The 19,297-nt window shown below is 42.9% G+C and overlaps 1 protein-coding gene across 6 annotated transcripts in view; it reads right to left on the reverse strand.

Annotated features, from left to right (window-relative positions):
* Window positions 1-19,297, reverse strand: part of LOC109890145 (serine/threonine-protein kinase MARK1-like) — a 72,670-nt gene that overhangs the window by 23,927 nt on the left and 29,446 nt on the right. For 3 of the 6 annotated variants that reach the window (XM_031828492.1, XM_031828506.1, XM_031828496.1), the window contains exon 4: window positions 7,586-7,609. The exons of the other annotated variants lie outside the window; for them this stretch is intronic. In XM_031828492.1, coding sequence (XP_031684352.1) covers window positions 7,586-7,609 — 24 coding nt within the window. The remainder of the gene's footprint in view (window positions 1-7,585; window positions 7,610-19,297) is intronic. 6 annotated transcript variants of the gene reach the window in all.

Below are 19,297 nucleotides of genomic sequence, written 5' to 3' on the forward strand. Positions count from 1 at the left end.
AGAGAGCTGGAAATATGATTGGCAAGCCTGCTGAAGTGTAGTAGAACATATTAGCATGTTCATATTTGACTGCTCATGTGTGCAGCGAATTTGTCACCGCTTCAGAGACGAATGGCTGGCAGGCTTTGTAGCTGAGTGTGTGTGTGAGTTAATAGTGTGCGTGCGCTTACTGTGTGTGTTTGACAGACCATAATGGCTAATGGGGGTCCGCGTGGCAACAGACCCTGTGGCGCACCGTTACCCGGATGATTAGGCAGCTTCCGTGACAGGGTGCTGTAACATGTGTTGGCTGTCTGTCCTCTCCTCTCCTCCCCACTCCCTCCTCTTCCAGATGGCAAACGATGACCAGCACCGAAAAATTCCATTCACCCTGCCACCCACACCCCACCACATTGTCTGTAGTGGTCACAAAAGCAACATTTTACTAACAATATGACACCAGGTCAAGTATCACGATACCACAGTGGAAAAAAACCTGAGTGGCCTACCGTCCTGACAGTTGTTCACGTTCTCTAAACGTTATGCAGGTGTTCCACAAAAATCCTGTCACCGAAATTCACACTTCTACTCAATACAACACATATTGAATTTAACGTCACACTGTATAATAGAACACTGCATAGAATCGCTGAATTGCTCATATTTTTTAAATGTTATTTAACTAGGCTTGTCAGTTAAGAACAAATTCTTATTTACAATGACGGACTACTCCGGCCAAACCCTCCCCTAACCCTGACGACACTGGGCCAAATGTGCGCCGCCCTATGGGCCTCCCGATCACAGCCGGTTGTGATACAGCCTGGGATCGAACCACGGTCTGTAGTGACGCCTCTAGCACTGTGACGCAGTGTCTTAGACCGCAGCACCACTCGGGAGCCTCCGAGTGGCCAGCCTGTGATTTGGCTGGAAGAAATAGACATCGATAATGATCTGCATTTCATTGTGGCTGTAAGAGGAAAACACTGAATTCAACTTCTACTCTTCAGTTAACACAGACACTCACATACATTCTATTTGGTGCCTAATGTTTTTAAAGTTGGGAGCAGAATGTAAGGAGCACCAGAAAGAGATTGATATTTTATAGTTTACATTAAGCCTATATGAATCCTACATTTGAAGCACATCATGAGTAGAGACCCTTTTCCTGTGCCAATCAAATTTGCCTAGACCTACTGTCACGTTAGCGGTTTGTTAGTTAGCTAGGTAACATGACTGAACAACATTATTTGTCATCAAAATAATATCAAATGTGCGCGAAATCTGACAGAAAGGAAAAAAAAGGTAGCTACGGCAATATGAGCAATTTCTTTAACCGTTTGAGCTAGAGACAAGACATTTTCTTTGCTGTAAAGCTGCAAGCATGATCGTCGTGAAGCCGTTTCCCCCCTCTCTGGCACTGCTGCGTTGCACGACAGAAAACTTGCAAAGCCTATCAGACTGGCCTGTTCTCTTGGTTATACCAGGGATGAAATGATATACACAACGCATCAACTTCGCTGGCTCGGAGCACTGCTCCAATGTACAACATGTAACAGAAGACTGATCAGGGTCTGAATAAATGATATGTTAAAAACTGATGGGAGGAATAGATGCGTAGGGGATGTGGCTGGCGGATTACAGATGCCACACCAGAAATGCGCATGAAACAGGATTACCGGGTTAGCCGGTTGTGTATATAGGCCAGCTATTGGCCTATAAAAAAATTGAAAGGCCAAAAAATAAAAAACAATTTGCGCCAGCCATCTGTCCAGTGGAATAAAAAATAAAATAAAAAAGCATAGCGAAAACGCTTTTGAACTTATTCGTTGGCGAAAATACCAGTCGATGGAAATGCTTATTTGTCTATAGCTTAATTTGCAGTATCAGTCAAAAGATTGGAAACACCTACAAGGGTTTTTTATTTTAAATGTATTTCGCAGTATAATAATGAAGACATCAAACTTTGAAATAACACTTATGGAATCATGTCGTAAACAAATCAAAATATATTTTACAGTTGAGATGTTTCAAAGTAGCCACTCTTTGCCATGACAGCTTTGCACACTTTTGGCATTTTCTTAACCAGCTTCATGAGGTAGTCACCTGGAATACATTTCAATTAACCAGCTTCATGAGGTAGTCACCTGGAATGCATTTCAATTAATAGGTGTGCCTTGTTAAAAGTTAATTTGTGGAATTTCTTCAGTTGTGTTGTGACATAAAATTTCAAGAACCATCAAGCGCTATGATGAAACTGGCACTCATGAGGACCGCCACAGAGTTACCTCTGATGCAGAGGATAAGTTCATTCGTTAACTGCACCTCAGATTGCAGCCCAAATAAATGCTTCAGAGTTCAAGTAACCAACACATCTCAAAATCAACTGTTCAGAGGAGACTGCGTGAATCAGGCCTTCATGGTCAAATTGCTGCAAGGAAATTACTAAAAGGACACCAACAAGAAGAGACATGCTTGGGCCAAGAAACACGATCAATGGACATTGGGCCGGTGGAAATCTTTCCTTTTGGTTCCAACCTGCCATGTCTTTGTGAGACGCAGAGTAGGTGAACGGATGATCTCCACACGTGTGGTTCCCACCGTGAAGCATGGAGGTGGTGGTGTGGGAGTGCTATGCTGGTGACACTGTCAGTGATTTATTTAGAATTCAAGGCACACTTAACCAGCATGGCTACCACAGCATTCTGCAGTAATTTGCCATCTAATCTGGTTTGCGCTTAGTGGGACTATTATTTATTTTTAAACGGGAGAATGACCCAACATACCTCCAGGCTGTGTACGGGCTATTAGACCAAGAAGGAGAGTGATGAAGTGCTGCATCAGATGATCTGTCCTCCACAATCACCTGACCTCAACCCAATTGAGATGGTTTGGGATGAGCTGGACCGCAGAGTGGAAGAAAAGCAGCCAACAATTGCTCAATATACAGTGCCTTGCGAAAGTATTCGGCCCCCTTGAACTTTGCGACCTTTTGCCACATTTCAGGCTTCAAACATAAAGATATAAAACTGCCTTTTTTTGTGAAGAATCAACAACAAGTGGGACACAATCATGAAGAGGAACGACATTTTTTGGATATTTCAAACTTTTTTAACAAATCAAAAACGGAGAAATTGGGCGTGCAAAATTATTCAGCCCCTTTACTTTCAGTGCAGCAAACTCTCTCCAGAAGTTCAGTGAGGATCTCTGAATGATCCAATGTTGACCTAAATGACTAATGATGATAAATACAATCCACCTGTGTGTAATCAAGTCTCCGTATAAATGCACCCTACACTCATTCTTATTCGTTTCAGAGCAAATGTTTCAAAATGCCTGTGTCGCAAGAATCGAGATCCTATTATGTTTTTCCATTTTTATGAGCATTTGTCTTTTCGGGTCTCGCCTCCTTCGCTCCTTCTGTGCGGTGTGTATTGTGCACCTTCCCACTCGCACGCAGACCCCAAGCCACTCCCCCTGCCACTCACAACAACAAAGACGAAAGATCACTCCTTCCTCTCTGACAAACAGCTTCAACTCTCTATTTGCAATTGAAGGTTTGGTCCAACAGAACCAGTCATAAGGACGCTGAAACACAATAAGACCGTTTACCCTAATAGAGAAAACCTTTATAACGATAACATTTTTGTGTTTCAACTCCTCAAATTGCGTAAAGCAAAACCTACTAAAACAAGATTATCAATGAACATAGATTCTGAATGATTTTGTTTGTCACTCGCGGGATTGTGGTGCCACTTACGTTTTATAAAAATGAGCATAAAAGACTATTATCTAAAGAATTGGCAACTTGTTTTCATTCTGAGAAATAAGGTAGGTCACTTGATTTCAACATCTGAACAGTGGACAGAATAGCAAGCTGTCAAAACCGTTGGGAGACAGACAAGGTGTGTTCATAACAATTCAACTGTTCTGCCTTGTTACCGAGCAAATAGAACCAAGTTGGCTATACTTTAAATATAAAAGATTAGCTGGCTACCAACTAGCACGTGACCTTCTGCTTTTGAGATTGTTTATACGAGACCTGTGTTAATTTTCTATAATGCCTGCTACAAGGAGTTGGTAATTATTAGTGAATGTGCATTGTGCATGGTTCTGGTTAAATTTGTAACAAAAAGGGTATTTTCATTGGACAGACTTAAAAGCCAGATCAGTGATTGCAAAAAAACAGGTTAAAATGATTTTGATAAAATAATTACATTAGTGGGTCTTATGGTTGTGGAAGGCATATATTTTGCCCAGGTTTTATCTCACAAGCCCTGAATTCATTAGATTATTGCTGAGTGTTTGAAATGCAGTGTATTTTACCGCTTATTTAGCGAAAACATTAATACCGAGATGTACTGTATATCGTGAATTGCCCATAAGTCTGTAATAATCGAGATACAATTTTTAGGCCATAATCACACAGCCCTGATAGAAGGTGCTTCATCTTCACTCATTTCTATTAGGAAACGTTTTGGGGTAAAGTTTACTCTAGGTACAGATCAGCTTCCCCTCCTCCAATCCTAACCTTAAATGAATCATTACCGGGGTAAATGCAATACTGACCCAAGATCAGCATCTAGGGTCTACTTGACCCTACACCAGGGAAAACACTGTACACAGGTGCACTATTAGAATGAGGTGTCAGTGTACAGAAGCTGTAGTGGGCAGGAACAGTGGTTGTATTTTTAGATCAGGGGCTATAAATAGCTCCGCACTTGGATACGGGAGAGCCTTGTAGCCACGGGATTCAACTCGATTCATATTCATGAAATCGCGGCTCGTGATAGGCTCCTTGAAAAGTGGGGCTGGGTGGGAGCAACGAGCATCTGTGAGTAACGGATTGTGTGTATTTTTAACCGTGTGGATATGTACATTGAATATGTGAACTCCATGCATGCGTGTTTATATTTGAGCATCGGGGTATTTCTGCCCAGTACACCCAAACCAGTCTACCACTCACAAACCACCCTCTTTGAAATGCACATAGAAAAATATGAGAGGGGCAGACTAAAAAACACACACACAACTCTGATCTTAGGTTTTTATTAAAATGAGTTATTCACTGTCTCGGACCTCATATACGTCTTAAGAGTACCCCATACATCACAGCAACGTCAGCCCTTTCACACAAGCATTCAATCACACATACATTTCTCAATGAACTACAGAGAAAACACACAGCCATCCTCTTGTTTATCTAGTCCTCTACTCCCATGACCCTTTGTGTCCAAGGGCCCCCCTTAGGGTGGCCTCTTGATGCCTGACTGGCTGATGCGGAGTGACAGACACGTGGGCCAGCCTCGTCTGCCTCCCATGACGCAAGTAGCACAGGAGTCTAGTCTTATCCACTGCAGAGAGCTGGGTTGCATTCAGCAGGCACCACTGTATGAAAGCGTTCTCAAAATGGGAAATTAAAACTGTTTTATTATCAGTACATTTTTGGTTAGTACTGCCTCGGTCGGTCCCAACCCCCAGAAATCTGGTTTCATGCCCACTGTGCTTGCACAAACCAAGAGCCTACTTTAAATCAGTATAATTAACCTAAATGAAAGCTGCAATGTGTACCATTTTGGGCGACCTAACCAAATTCACATAGAAATGTGAGTTACAGGTCTGTCACTCATTGAAAGCAAGTCTAAGAAGCGGTATGTATATCTGTTATATTTGAGAAATTTCTATGCTTCCCTTTTTAACATTTCGTTTTTGCGTGTTTTACTTTATTTTTACTCCAGCTTCAAACAGCTCAAAATACAATATTTTCAGTTATGGAAAATATATTATACAGAGATTTAGATGGTACGAAGATTCTCTACACTGCTTGTTTTGTCACAAACTGAAATTAGAGTAACATGAAGAATTTTTGGAACCAGGTAATGGTGGAGCGATTTCTGCATATTGCTCCTTTAACCATTGTTGTATTACTTGTGAGGCACAGCTGAGTGAGCATACATTTAAATAATACGCTTAATTTTTCTTTACTGGGCTGATGGTGCCTTCATCTGATGGTCAGTCTCAGCAGAGGGAGAGAGCAGCAGACTAAGGGTCCATCTCTCAACATCCCTCTGCTCTCCCTTTCCTCCACTGACACTGACCAAAAAGGGACAGTCTTCCAGCTGATGGCGAAACTCGAGTCGCACCGCATTATTTCTGCCTCCTGCACAAATTCATGTTGTTACTCCTATGAACAGAGAAAGTGAAATAGTTCTTGATATTAAAAATGACCCAAGCCACTAATAATAACAACAACGCAAACCTATAGATACACTTTCCTACTCATTCATTACTGCTGCACTGCTTGTTGTAGCGCTCAGTGGAAATAGGAAGAACGCACATTTTATGGGTTATAAAAGTGTTGAATACAAAGTGTTGACATTGCCGAGTAAGAACTTAAACCTGAACTCAAAAACCAGCAGCTGTTTGCTGTATTCGTTTACAGTCTCTCTCTAGTCATGGTTTTAAAATCTCACAGTATCAATTTTACCGTAGCTTTCTTTTATGCCCGCTACGTGACTGCAGACTCGGTCACCTGAGCAATCTGATTGGCCAGCGAAGGCATAGTGCACTTGATTTCCTCTCCAGGCCCACTGGGAAGGCAGAGTTTGTACCTTCAGACACATGAAATGGCAACAGGGCAGCTGAATTGGCTGCACCTACCACCAACAGCCCGAGACTCATTTAAAATTTTTAAAAAAGGAACAAGGCTTTATCGTTGTTTGTTTTTTTTACAAAAATGTTTGGCAATCGACTAGAAATGCCTTGGAGATGGACAAGTCGATGGACCGATTGGTGACCACTGTTTATAGGACAAGCAGTGCTACTGCACTTATCACTGGCATGTTGTCCAGACAAAGCTTAGACCAGCGTGTTCCATAAGTGTCAGCTGCCAGCCAAATAGCTGACCACTAACACCTTATGTTACTGGGGTGTTAAAGTGGCCACCAAATTTGATTTTGTAGAGTAAAAGTTGTGTGGTGGGGCATGCCACTGCGCCCCCTAGCTTGCTCCTTCTATTCCAGTATCATACACCTATTGGTGCCCAGCCCACATGGCCTTCAATAACACACGTATCTATTTAATGAAGTAATATGTGCACAAAACTAAATCACATTTAGTAATTTACACACACAGACAGCCATAATAAGAACAGCTGCCATTTTGGTCACATTATACAAACACATTTCTCATTCTCCCCCTTTGAAAATACATTTAGCGATATCAAAAACAGACACTTTTTGTCCATTGTGCTACTTCAGATTTCCGGGAACACAAGTTGTTTTTAAATGGCGTTGAAAAAGATAAATGAAACACTATCACAGAAGAAGCAGTACAAAATGGGCGGGGTGGGGGTGGGGGGTGGGGGGTTGATCAGCCACATGGGAAAGAGTGAGGACATCCACGAAGTGACGTGCACAGTGCTTTCACAGTGAAAAGTGTACGAACTTCAAAAAAATATGGCGAACATATACACGCGCCCACACAAACTGTGTGTGTGATACACGTGAAGACGACATACATAAAAAGAGTAAACGTTACAATGAAAGTGTCGCAGACACGCACAGACAACAATGTGTGGAAAAGTCCGGGAAGCGGAAAGGTCACCTACCTGCTTAGAATGCAAGATGCGAAACTAAAGAAGAGATGGAAAGAGAGGGAGAGGGAGAGAGAGAGAGAGAGAAAGGCAAAAGGCTAAATGATGGAGCTGCACGAAGCAGGAGAGGGGTGGGGGCTCTTTCTCGCCACACCCATCACCACCGGCCCCAACAAAAAATCTCCCCCAGCAATACAGAGTGACAGATCAATTGATCACATTTGGATTCGGTCCTGTCCCTTTGTTCCCCACACGAGCTCTGTCGCGCACTAAAAATATCCAGTCCTGAGTCCAGGCCTGACACGGCAGATAGACCAGAGGGGTACCAGCCCAAGGAACATGCAGTGTTTACTAGTATTGTACTATTAGTACTCATAGTAGTACAACTAACATCATTATCTAGCTAAGGAGCGACACCGGAGTAGAGGAGGAGACTGCGTCTGCAATGGAGGACAGGAAGCTCTGGAAGACAGACTTTTCATCCCGTCAACCCCAGCAGATCAGATGATGATGATTCGTTTTTATTTTGATCTTTAACTAGGCAAGTCAGTGAAGAACAAATTCTTATTTACAATCCCAGCCTACCAAAAGGCAAAAAAGGCCTCCTGCCTTTTAGTGGTATAGTTACAGTAGTTTTAGAATGAAAGGCTTTATATGAGAATGATATACAGCTAGCTGTTTAAGTACTACCATGGTAACTGCAGAGTATAAGTGGCCTTATAGCTCAGACTGATGTATTATAATGGAACACACTTGAGTACACCATATGAAAAAGGACAAGCCGATTAAAGCAAATGATACAGCAAATCAACCTTAAAAGGAGAGGAAACAAACTAAGACAAATGAAGCCGCCTTACTAATTAATAATGGGTAGGAATGTATGGAATGGGAGATGTTTTACATTACGGCAGCCTTATACTACTACAGTTATGCTTAGGAAATAGTCATTGGCATTTCTTTAAAAAAAATTAAAATTATTTTAACCCCCTTTTCGTGGTATCCAATTGTTAGTGGTTACTCTCTTGTCCCATCGCTACAACTCCCGTACGGGCTCGGGAGAGACGATGGTCAAAAGCCATGCGTCCTCCGAAACGCAACCCAACGGGAGTTGGCACTGCTTCTTAACACAGCGTGCATCCAACCCGGAAGCCAGCAGCACCAATGTGTCGGAGGAAACACCGTGCACCTGTCGACCTGGTTAGCGTGCACTGCGCCCAGCCCGGATGACACTAGGCCAATTGTGCATCGCTCCATGGACCTCCCGGTCGCGGCCGGCTGTGTCAGATCCTGGGCGCGAACCCAGTCTCTGGTGGCACAGCTAGAACTGCGATGCAGTGCCCTAGACCACTGTGCCACCCGGGAGGCCGGCATGGGCATTTCTAACACACCAGACAGTTTTTCTCCCTCGAGGCTCCCATTGTTAGACAATTAATGACCATTCTGCGCAAAACACGCCCACTGGACCAACCCATGCTCAATTGCCAGTCTGTTTCTGTACCAAGTCAAATTGGAGGACGTAAACGACAAGTAACGTCGAATAGTATCCACTGAACAACCAGAGTACTATTTGGGTAATTCAACTGTAGTTAGTCTGTCACAGACTACGGAGTTGTGGAGTGCTACCATGTTATTGAGCACCATCAAATTAGAAATATATAAATTCTCATTTGAAATTAACACTACCCTGACTTCATTCTGTTTTTCAATAGGCTCCTCACAAAACCCATTTGACTACCCAACAAATTCTATTCAGAGGTCCTTAAGGATGCACCATTCTCCTCAAGCTTAATATGCAATTTGTAATGCATTCTTGTGCATTGAGCTGAGCAACAGACATGGTGAAATCTAAGGGATATTTTTAGCAATCCACCACGATGCCACAACAACATTCCGAGCTGACTTTGACAAGTGTACAACTTCCGGTGAGGGTGGAATTCGTTGACAGTGTTCTGGATATCTGTGTCTGTGGGTCCATCATTCCGACTCACTCTTGGTTCCCACTGAACCGCTCTCTCAGGCGCTCATGCACACACACACACACACACACACACACACACACTCTGATTTACCCCACATCATTAAAAACTCTGTTCAGTGCAGCAGCCGGGCTGCACATTTCAAGACAAACCACACACACACACACACACGTGACAATGACGCACACGCTGAAAAGATGTCTGTTAAGCTAGGCTTGTTAATTGCTTCCAGAAGTTACAACCATTGACACAGTTGAGCCCTCTTTCCATTATGGCACAGGTACAAAGATGAGCCCTCTTTCTACATCTATGGGCAGACTCTGCATTGGGTTGTTCCATGTCATATCAGCAAGCCATGACACCCACAATCTCAGATTTATTTAACCTTTATTTCACTAGGCAAGTCAGTTATGAACAAATTCTTATTTACAATGACGACCTAGCCCGGCCAAACCTGGACGATAGTGGGCCGATTGTGCCCCGCGCTATGTGACTCCCAATCATGGCCGGATGTGATACAGCCTGGATTCGAACCAGGGACTGTAGTGACGCCTCTTGCACTGAGATGCAGTGCCTTAGACCGCTGCGACACTCGGGACAAATTAAAAGTTTGTTGGCTAGGTTGTTGCCAACAAACTACAATAAAGTAAGTACAAAGTAGGTACACAGGTCAAGATACAAATCTCAAAAGGTGACAGTGACACATTCAATACCGCCTTGCACACTCATCTGCATCTAGCTGATCTGGGGTAATCATTCGTCTAAAATGATTGTCTATTGAAGGGGGTGAGAACCATGAGCCTCCTAGATTTTGTATTGAAGTCAATTTACCAAGAGGAGGATGGAAAATAGCTGTTATCCGGCGACACCATGGTGCTACCCTAAAGGAGGGTGACCACCCGTTCCCGGGGACAGTCCCCGTTGTTGGTGGCCTGTCCGCGGCTGGAGCTGTCCCCGGAAATGTCCCCGTTTTTAACAGTGCATTAAAAACAGACTGCAAAGTGAAATAATATTTTACGTGGCAAGAAAGACCGGGCAGCAGAGCCTACCGTTTGACGTCTCATTTGCGTTGTGCTCGTTTTGTCCAGAAGAGGGGGCTGCTCGCTATATCATCTTCATTCACTCTTCTTCTACTAACTACTTGCTCGTGCTAGTTTTAGAGAAAACTGCTGTGGAAAACTCGGCCAGAAGCTAGCAAGTGTCAAGTGAATCCACAACATCACCACAAACGTATTTTCAAGCCAGGTAAGTTACAATCGTTTGAGATACTAGCTAGTGATGTTAGGTCACAATTTATTATATAGATAGATGATCTGCTCTATAAGGTTTTAAATAGGTTATGCTAGCTAACATTAGCTATGCTAGCTATGTCGACGAAGTTATCTAGCTAGGTTCCCTAGACACATACACATGGTTAGCAGATGTTAATGCGAGTGTAGCGAAATGCTTGTGCTTCTAGTTCCGACAATGCAGTAATAACCAGCAAGTAATCTACCTAACAATTCCAAAACGACTGTCTTATACACAGTGTAAGGGGATAAAGAATATGTACATAAGGATATATGAATGAGTGATGGTACAGAGCAGCATAGGCAAGATACAGTAGATGATATCGAGTACAGTATATACATATGAGATGAGTATGTAAACAAAGTGGCATAGTTAAAGTGGCTAGTGATACATGTATTACATAAGGATGCAGTCGATGATATAGAGTACAGTATATACGTATGCATATGAGATGAATAATGTAGGGTAAGTAACATTATATAAGGTAGCATTGTTTAAAGTGGCTAGTGATATATTTACATAATTTCCCATCAATTCCCATTATTAAAGTGGCTGGAGTTGAGTCAGTGTGTTGGCAGCAGCCACTCAATGTTAGTGGTGGCTGTTTAACAGTCTGATGGCCTTGAGATAGAAGCTGTTTTTCAGTCTCTCGGTCCCAGCTTTGATGCACCTCTACTGACCTCGCCTTCTGGATGATAGCAGGGTGAACAGGCAGTGGCTCTGGTGGTTGATGTCCTTGATGATCTTTATGGCCTTCCTGTAACATCGGGTGGTGTAGGTGTCCTGGAGGGCAGGTAGTTTGCCCCCGGTGATGCGTTGTGCAGACCTCACTACCCTCTGGAGAGCGTTACGGTTGAGGGCGGAGCAGTTGCCGTACCAGGCGGTGATACAGCCCGCCAGGATGCTCTCGATTGTGCATCTGTAGAAGTTTGTGAGTGCTTTTGGTGACAAGCCGAATTTCTTCAGCCTCCTGAGGTTGAAGAGGCGCTGCTGCGCCTTCTTCACGATGCTGTCTGTGTGAGTGGACCAATTCAGTTTGTCTGTGATGTGTATGCCGAGGAACTTAAAACTTGCTACCCTCTCCACTACTGTTCCATCGATGTGGATAGGGGGGTGTTCCCTCTGCTGTTTCCTGAAGTCCACAATCATCTCCTTAGTTTTGTTGACGTTGAGTGTGAGGTTATTTTCCTGACACCACACTCCGAGGGCCCTCACCTCCTCCCTGTAGGCCGTCTCGTCGTTGTTGGTAATCAAGCCTACCACTGTTGTGTCGTCCGCAAACGTGATGATTGAGTTGGAGGCGTGCGTGGCCACGCAGTCGTGGGTGAACAGGGAGTACAGGAGAGGGCTCAGAACGCACCCTTGTGGGGCCCCAGTGTTGAGGATCAGCGGGGAGGAGATGTTGTTGCCTACCCTCACCACCTGGGGGCGGCCCGTCAGGAAGTCCAGTACCCAGTTGCACAGGGCGGGCTCGAGACCCAGGGTCTCGAGCTTGATGACGAGCTTGGAGGGTACTATGGTGTTGAATGCCGAGCTGTAGTCGATGAACAGCATTCTCACATAGGTATTCCTCTTGTCCAGATGGGTTAGGGCAGTGTGCAGTGTGGTTGAGATTGCATCGTCTGTGGACCTATTTGGGCGGTAAGCAAATTGGAGTGGGTCTAGGGTGTCAGGTAGGGTGGAGGTGATATGGTCCTTGACTCGTCTCTCAAAGCACTTCATGATGACGGATGTGAGTGCAACGGGGCGGTAGTCGTTTAGCTCAGTTACCTTAGCTTTCTTGGGAACAGGAACAATGGTGGCCCTCTTGAAGCATGTGGGAACAGCAGACTGGTATAGGGATTGATTGAATATGTCCGTAAACACACCGGCCAGCTGGTCTGCGCATGCTCTGAGGGCGCGGCTGGGGATGCCGTCTGGGCCTGCAGCCTTGCGAGGGTTAACACGTTTAAATGTCTTACTCACCTCGGCTGCAGTGAAGGAGAGACCGCATGTTTTCGTTGCAGGCCGTGTCAGTGGCACTGTATTGTCCTCAAAGCGGGCAAAAAAGTTATTTAGTCTGCCTGGGAGCAAGACATCCTGGTCCGTGACTGGGCTGGATTTCTTCCTGTAGTCCGTGATTGACTGTAGACCCTGCCACATGCCTCGTGTCTGAGCCGTTGAATTGAGATTCTACTTTGTCTCTGTACTGACGCTTAGCTTGTTTGATAGCCTTGCGGAGGGAATAGCTGCACTGTTTGTATTCGGTCATGTTACCAGACACCTTGCCCTGATTAAAAGCAGTGGTTCGCGCTTTCAGTTCCACACGAATGCTGCCATCAATCCACGGTTTCTGGTTAGGGAATGTTTTAATCGTTGCTATGGGAACGACATCTTCAACGCACGTTCTAATGAACTCGCACACCGAATCAGCGTATTCATCAATATTGTTATCTGACGCAATATGAAACATGTCCCAGTCCACGTGATGGAATGAGTGTGGAGTCAGCTTGGTCGGACCAGCGTTGGACAGACCTCAGCGCGGGAGCTTCTTGTTTTAGTTTCTGTCTGTAGGCAGGGATCAACAAAATGGCGTCGTGGTCAGCTTTTCCGAAAGGGGGGCGGGGCGGGGCCTTATATGCGTCGCGGAAGTTAGGGTAACAATGATCCAAGGTCTTTCCACCCCTGGTTGCGCAATCGATATGCTGATAAAATTTAGGGAGTCTTGTTTTCAGATTAGCCTTGTTAAAATCCCCAGCTACAATGAATGCAGCCTCCGGATAAATCGTTTCCAGTTTGCGGAGAGTTAAATAAAGTTTGTTCAGAGCCATCGAGGTGTCTGCTTGGGGGGGGGATATATATACGGCTGTGATTATAATCGAAGAGAATTCTCTTGGTAGATAATGCGGTCGACATTTGATTGTGAGGAATTCTAAATCAGGTGAACAGAAGGATTTGAGTTCCTGTATGTTTCTTTCATCACACCATGTCACGTTAGCCATAAGGCATACGCCCCCACCCCTCTTCTTACCAGAAAGATGTTTGTTTCTGTTGGCGCGATGCGTGGAGAAACCCGTTGGCTGCACCGCCTCGGATAGCGTCTCTCCAGTGAGCCATGTTTCCGTGAAGCAAAGAACGTTGCAGTCTCTGATGTCCCTCTGGAATGCTACCCTTGCTCGGATTTCATCAACCTTGTTGTCAAGAGACTGGACATTGGCAAGAAGAATGCTAGGGAGGGGTGCACGGTGTGCCCGTCTCCGGAGTCTGACCAGAAGACCGCCTCGTTTCCCTCTTTTTCTGAGTCGTTTTTTTGGGTCGCTGCATGGAATCCACTCCGTTGTCCTGTTTGTAAGGCAGAACACAGGATCTGCGTCGCGAAAAACATATTCTTGGTCGTACTGATGGTGAGTTGACGCTGATCATATATTCAGTAGTTCTTCTCGACTGTATGTAATGAAACCTAAGATGACCTGGGGTACTAATGTAAGAAATAACACGTAAAAAAACAAAAAACTGCATAGTTTCCTAGGAACGCGAAGCGAGGTGGCCATCTCTGTCGGCGCCGAGATGGCGCCAACCTAATCTACCAGATTAGGTTGGTAGAAGTATATTATGGAGTTACCAATCTCATCAGCATTTTATTTCTTTATTAAGTTAAGTATTTCACATACACTATTGCATGTTTTTTTTTGCTAATTTGCTCATGTTCTCTTCTGCTCTTATTCTACCCAGACTCCCAGGACCACTGAATGGCTGTTCAGATCGGACAGTTCTGTCTTGTCTGTAGCGTTTCTGTAACAGTTGTTTTCTCTATCACAGTGTGCCTGTTAAGACTAAATACATGAAACCGGAATTGTCCCCCATTTTTATTTCATTAATAACATTGGATATTTTAATGATATATTGACCGTCGAACTGGAAATGTCCACGGTTTTAATTTCAGAAATCTGGTCACCTTAATCTAGAGTGCTGCTGAGGCTACTGAAGACCATTGCAAAGCATTGTGTATTAGTTTGGTGACATGTAAATTAGGACTGTCAAAGTTAACGCGTGAAATTTAAAATCGGCATGCTTTTTTTTGGCGCCGTTAATCCATTTCTTCACCACACGGACCCTTTTAAGTGCAGAACACAACACTGGTGCAGGCAGTGCTTGCGGCTTTGCATGGCTGACGACTGTGTGCCTCTAGCCAAAGCCATGTGAAAGTTAGCTTTGTTTTTTTTCTTTCGGCCACAGATTGGTGCGCATGTCACAGGCCCTTTTAAACTACTCGTGAGCTGATATTTGTTGGTTTAATAACTCTTTTCTTTTTTTTTGCTAGCTAGTCATGTTACCTACCTTTGTTAATTAGCTTGCAACATGATAACAGACTAGGCTATGCACAATTTTTAAATAGCACAGGAAGAACTGAAAAGGAATAGGCTCTACAAAGAGATGCTTCAAAAGGTAGGCTGCATATGCAAGAGTGGGGTGCAAGAGTACAGTGAAATGCCTTTCTTGCCTGCTCTTTCCCAACAATGCAGTAATCAATATCACAGTCAATAGTGTGAGAGCGGTAGTAAGAGAGTAATTCTCGACCAGAAAGTGGAAAGGTCCTCTGATGTCACATAGGTTGATACATTGCTGTGTTCTCATTTATAAAGTCCCACTGTACCGAACATCATTACTAAACTTGAGACATACGAGTTACCACACCCAGTCTCAGGGATGATTAACTCTGGAAATGCCTTTTGTCACTAGTTAGGTAAATCAGCTTTTAGTTCTCTTGCACATTATTTGTGGAACAATCTTCAACATTTTCTTAAATGTTATGTTCTGGCAACTCAAAAACCTGACTGAGGACTATATTACTGAAAAATGTGACGACTGTGTTTTGGTCTCAGGACTCCCTGATAAAATAAAAGGTTAAATAAAATGAGAGAGCGCAGGCCTATGTGTGTAAAGTTATCTGAACAGTACAGATGGTTAAAGTGTTTTCAAAGAGTCAGTACCCCCCATAGTCCAGGGATCATCAACAGGATTCAGCCACGGGCTGGAACATAATTAAAACTACAAATAATTTGACTGCAAATTGACCACAAGAATCCCAAATAGACATAACGTTTGACTAAAACATAATCATTTAAAAACTTGCTTACATTTGTACACAATCACACATATCCCTCTACTATGTGTGGAAATACTTTGGAACAGATTTCCTAAACTTGGAGCTGATTTGCTGGTGTTTTTACAGTGTAAAGTCCAACAATTATTTTAAATAGTTGATATTTTTGTTCAGAGAATTGGGGGGGCCAAATTCAAACCACGGGATGCCAGTTGGGGAACCAAACTAGAGTCACACTCATTTAGAATGATTGAAGCATTAACAGTACTTACATTTCATGACCATTGATAAGAGGGAGTAGGCCTACTTAAAGCTGTTAGTGACTTTTATGTTTATGTTGAAAATGCTATTAAAACATTCTGATGTAGATAGTGTTTCCGTACCTTACAAATCAAAGCATAGTTTGCCTGTAACTCAATGCAATGCTTTTTAAAAATGGAAAGATTGTTATTTTAGGGCCACATTTGAGCAAATCATTTTTGGGGGGATTAATCACGATTAACTAATCCTATTAACTTGATTATAATCATTTGACAGTCCTAATGTAAATATATTTAATCGAAAAAGAACAACTAACTTCTCACTATTTTAATTTGTATGAAACTATTATCATCCAATGAAAAACAGCATGAAAAACATACTGGCAATAGCAGACAAATTAAATCCCAAAATAAAATAACATATACTTGATACTCAGAGGTCAACACAAACAATTTGGACATTCTCTTACCAATACATAGTCTACCAAGCAAGTTTCAATTCCAGGGGTGCCCCAAATGTTTCACTCAGGCCCCCCTTCCAGCATTGGGGAACATCCCGCCACATCTATTTCTATGGGCACAAGCACTGTTAATGACAAACTATTTACACCCCTCTTGTTGGCAAAGATAAAATGTTGCAGGTTTAAAAGGTTATTTCTTGCAATTCTATACATTTTGCCATGTCTAATTTGAATTCATGTGATATTTGAGTGACTCAAACATTACCACAAAATCTATGGGCTAAAAAAACATTACCTGACAAGTTGATCTGGACATTTGACGAGTTATAAATTAGAGGTCGACCGATTATGATTTTCAATGCCAATACCGGTTATTGGAGGACCAAAAAAAGCCGATACCGATTAAATCGGCTATTATTTAAATGTATTTATAATAATGACAATTACAAGAATCCTAAATGAACACTTATTTTAACTTAATATAATACATCAATAAAAATGATTTAGCCTCAAATAAATAATGAAACATTTTCAATTTGGTTTAAATAATACAAAAACAAAGTGGTGGAGAAGTAAAAGTGCCATGTAAAAAAGCTAACGTTTGAGTTCCTTGCTCAGAACATACGAAAGTTGGTGGTTCCTTTTAACATAAGACTTCAATATTCCAAGGTAAGAGGGTTTAGGTTGTAGTTAATATAGTATTTATATAACTATTTCTCTCTATACCATTTGTATTTCATATACCTTTGACTATTGGATGTTCTTATAGGCACTTTAGTATTGCCAGTGTAACAATATAGCTTCCGACCCTCTCCTCGCCCCTACCTGGGCTCGAACCAGGAACACGTCGACAACAGCCACACTCGAAGCAGCGTTACTCATCGCTCCACAAAAGCTTGCAGAGCAAGGGGAATACACTACTCCAAGTCTCAGAGCGAGTGACGTTTGAAACGCTTTTAGCGCGCACCCCGCTAACTAGCTAGCCATTTCACATCGGTTACACCAGCCATTAGGCTTATAGGCTTGAAGTCATAAACAGCGCTGTGCTTGCGAAGAGCTGCTGGCAAAAAGCACGAATGTGTTGTTTGAATGAATGCTTACGAGCCTGCTGCTGCCTACCATCGCTCAGTCAGACTGCTCTATCAAATCATAGACTTAATTATAACATAACACACAGAAATACGAGCCTTTGGTCATTAATATGGTTGAATCCGGAAACTATTATTCCGAAAACAAAACGTTTATTATTTCAGTGAAATACGGAACCGTTCGGTATTTCATCTAACGGGTGGCATCCCTAAGTCAAAAAATGTGTTACATTGTACAACCTTCAATGTTATGTCATAATTACGTAAAATTCTGACAAATTAGTTCGCAATGAGCCAGGCTGCCCAAACTGTTGCATATACCCTGACTCTGTGTGCAATGAACGCAAGAGAAGTGACACAATTTCACCTGGTTAATATTGCCTGCTAACCTGGATATCTTTCAGCTAAATATGCAGGTTTAAAAATATATACTTCTGTGTATTGATTTTAAGAAAGGCATTGGTGTTTATGGTTAGGTACAGTCGTGCAACGATTGTGCTTTTTTCACAAATGCTCTTTTGTTAAATCATCCCCCAGCGCTGCATCGATTATATGCAACGCAGGACACTCTAGATAAACTAGTAATGTCATCAACCATGTGTAGTTAACTAGGGATTATGATTGATTGTTTTTTATAAGATATGTTTAATGCTAGCTAGCAACTTACCTTGGTTTCTACTGCATTCGCGTAACAGGCAGGCTCCTCGTAAGGCAGGTGGTTAGGCTCCTCGTAAGGCAGGTGCAATGTAAGGCAGGTGGTTAAGAGCGTTGGACTAGTTAACCGTAAGGTTGCAAGATTGAATCCCAGAGCTGACAAGGTAAAAATCTGTCGTTCTACCCCTGAACAAGGCAGTTAACCCACCATTCCTAGGACGTCATTGAAAATAAGAATGTGTTCTTAACTGACTTGCCTAATTAAACAATTTTTTTATTTAATTAAATAATTGTTTAAATAATTGGCAAAAATCTGAGTCCCTAAATACCGATTTCCGATTGTTATGAAAACTTGAAATCGGCACTAATTAATCGGTCATTCCGATTAATCGGTCTAACTCTATTATAAATACCTCTAAGGTATGCAATGACTTGACATGGCAAGAGGAACTGATGATGCACTACCCAATTTTGAGATTTTACCTTGTGCATTCTACTATTACTTTCAAGTGTAGGTTGAAAGCCACCCCCTTGCTGACCTCTCGTGCCCCGTAGGGGCTGCACCCTACAGTTTGGGAACTACTGATCTATTCAATGCTGGCCAAATTCCACTCAAGATTTTAGAGGGGGAATTTATGAGTATGGGACTATTGGCTGCACAAATCTAAATGCCCTGGTCAAGTCTACTGCTCCACCAGCGAGCCAATAGAGATGTGTCTTGTGGGGAGTCAGAGCAGTCTCGAATGATTAATCAGAAAACAGGCCCTGAAAATTCCTTCCCTTGGAGGTACTTTGCAGCATGGTCAAGTAATTGACGGGCAGATGTTGGGCCATTTTTAGCTTTTCCGACCACACCGGAAAAATAATAATGTAGCAGAATACTAGCAGGGTAACAGGCCTGTGGAGCTTTGACAA

This window comes from Oncorhynchus kisutch, linkage group LG1 (genome assembly GCF_002021735.2).
Source record: "Oncorhynchus kisutch isolate 150728-3 linkage group LG1, Okis_V2, whole genome shotgun sequence".
Lineage (NCBI taxonomy): Eukaryota > Metazoa > Chordata > Actinopteri > Salmoniformes > Salmonidae > Oncorhynchus > Oncorhynchus kisutch.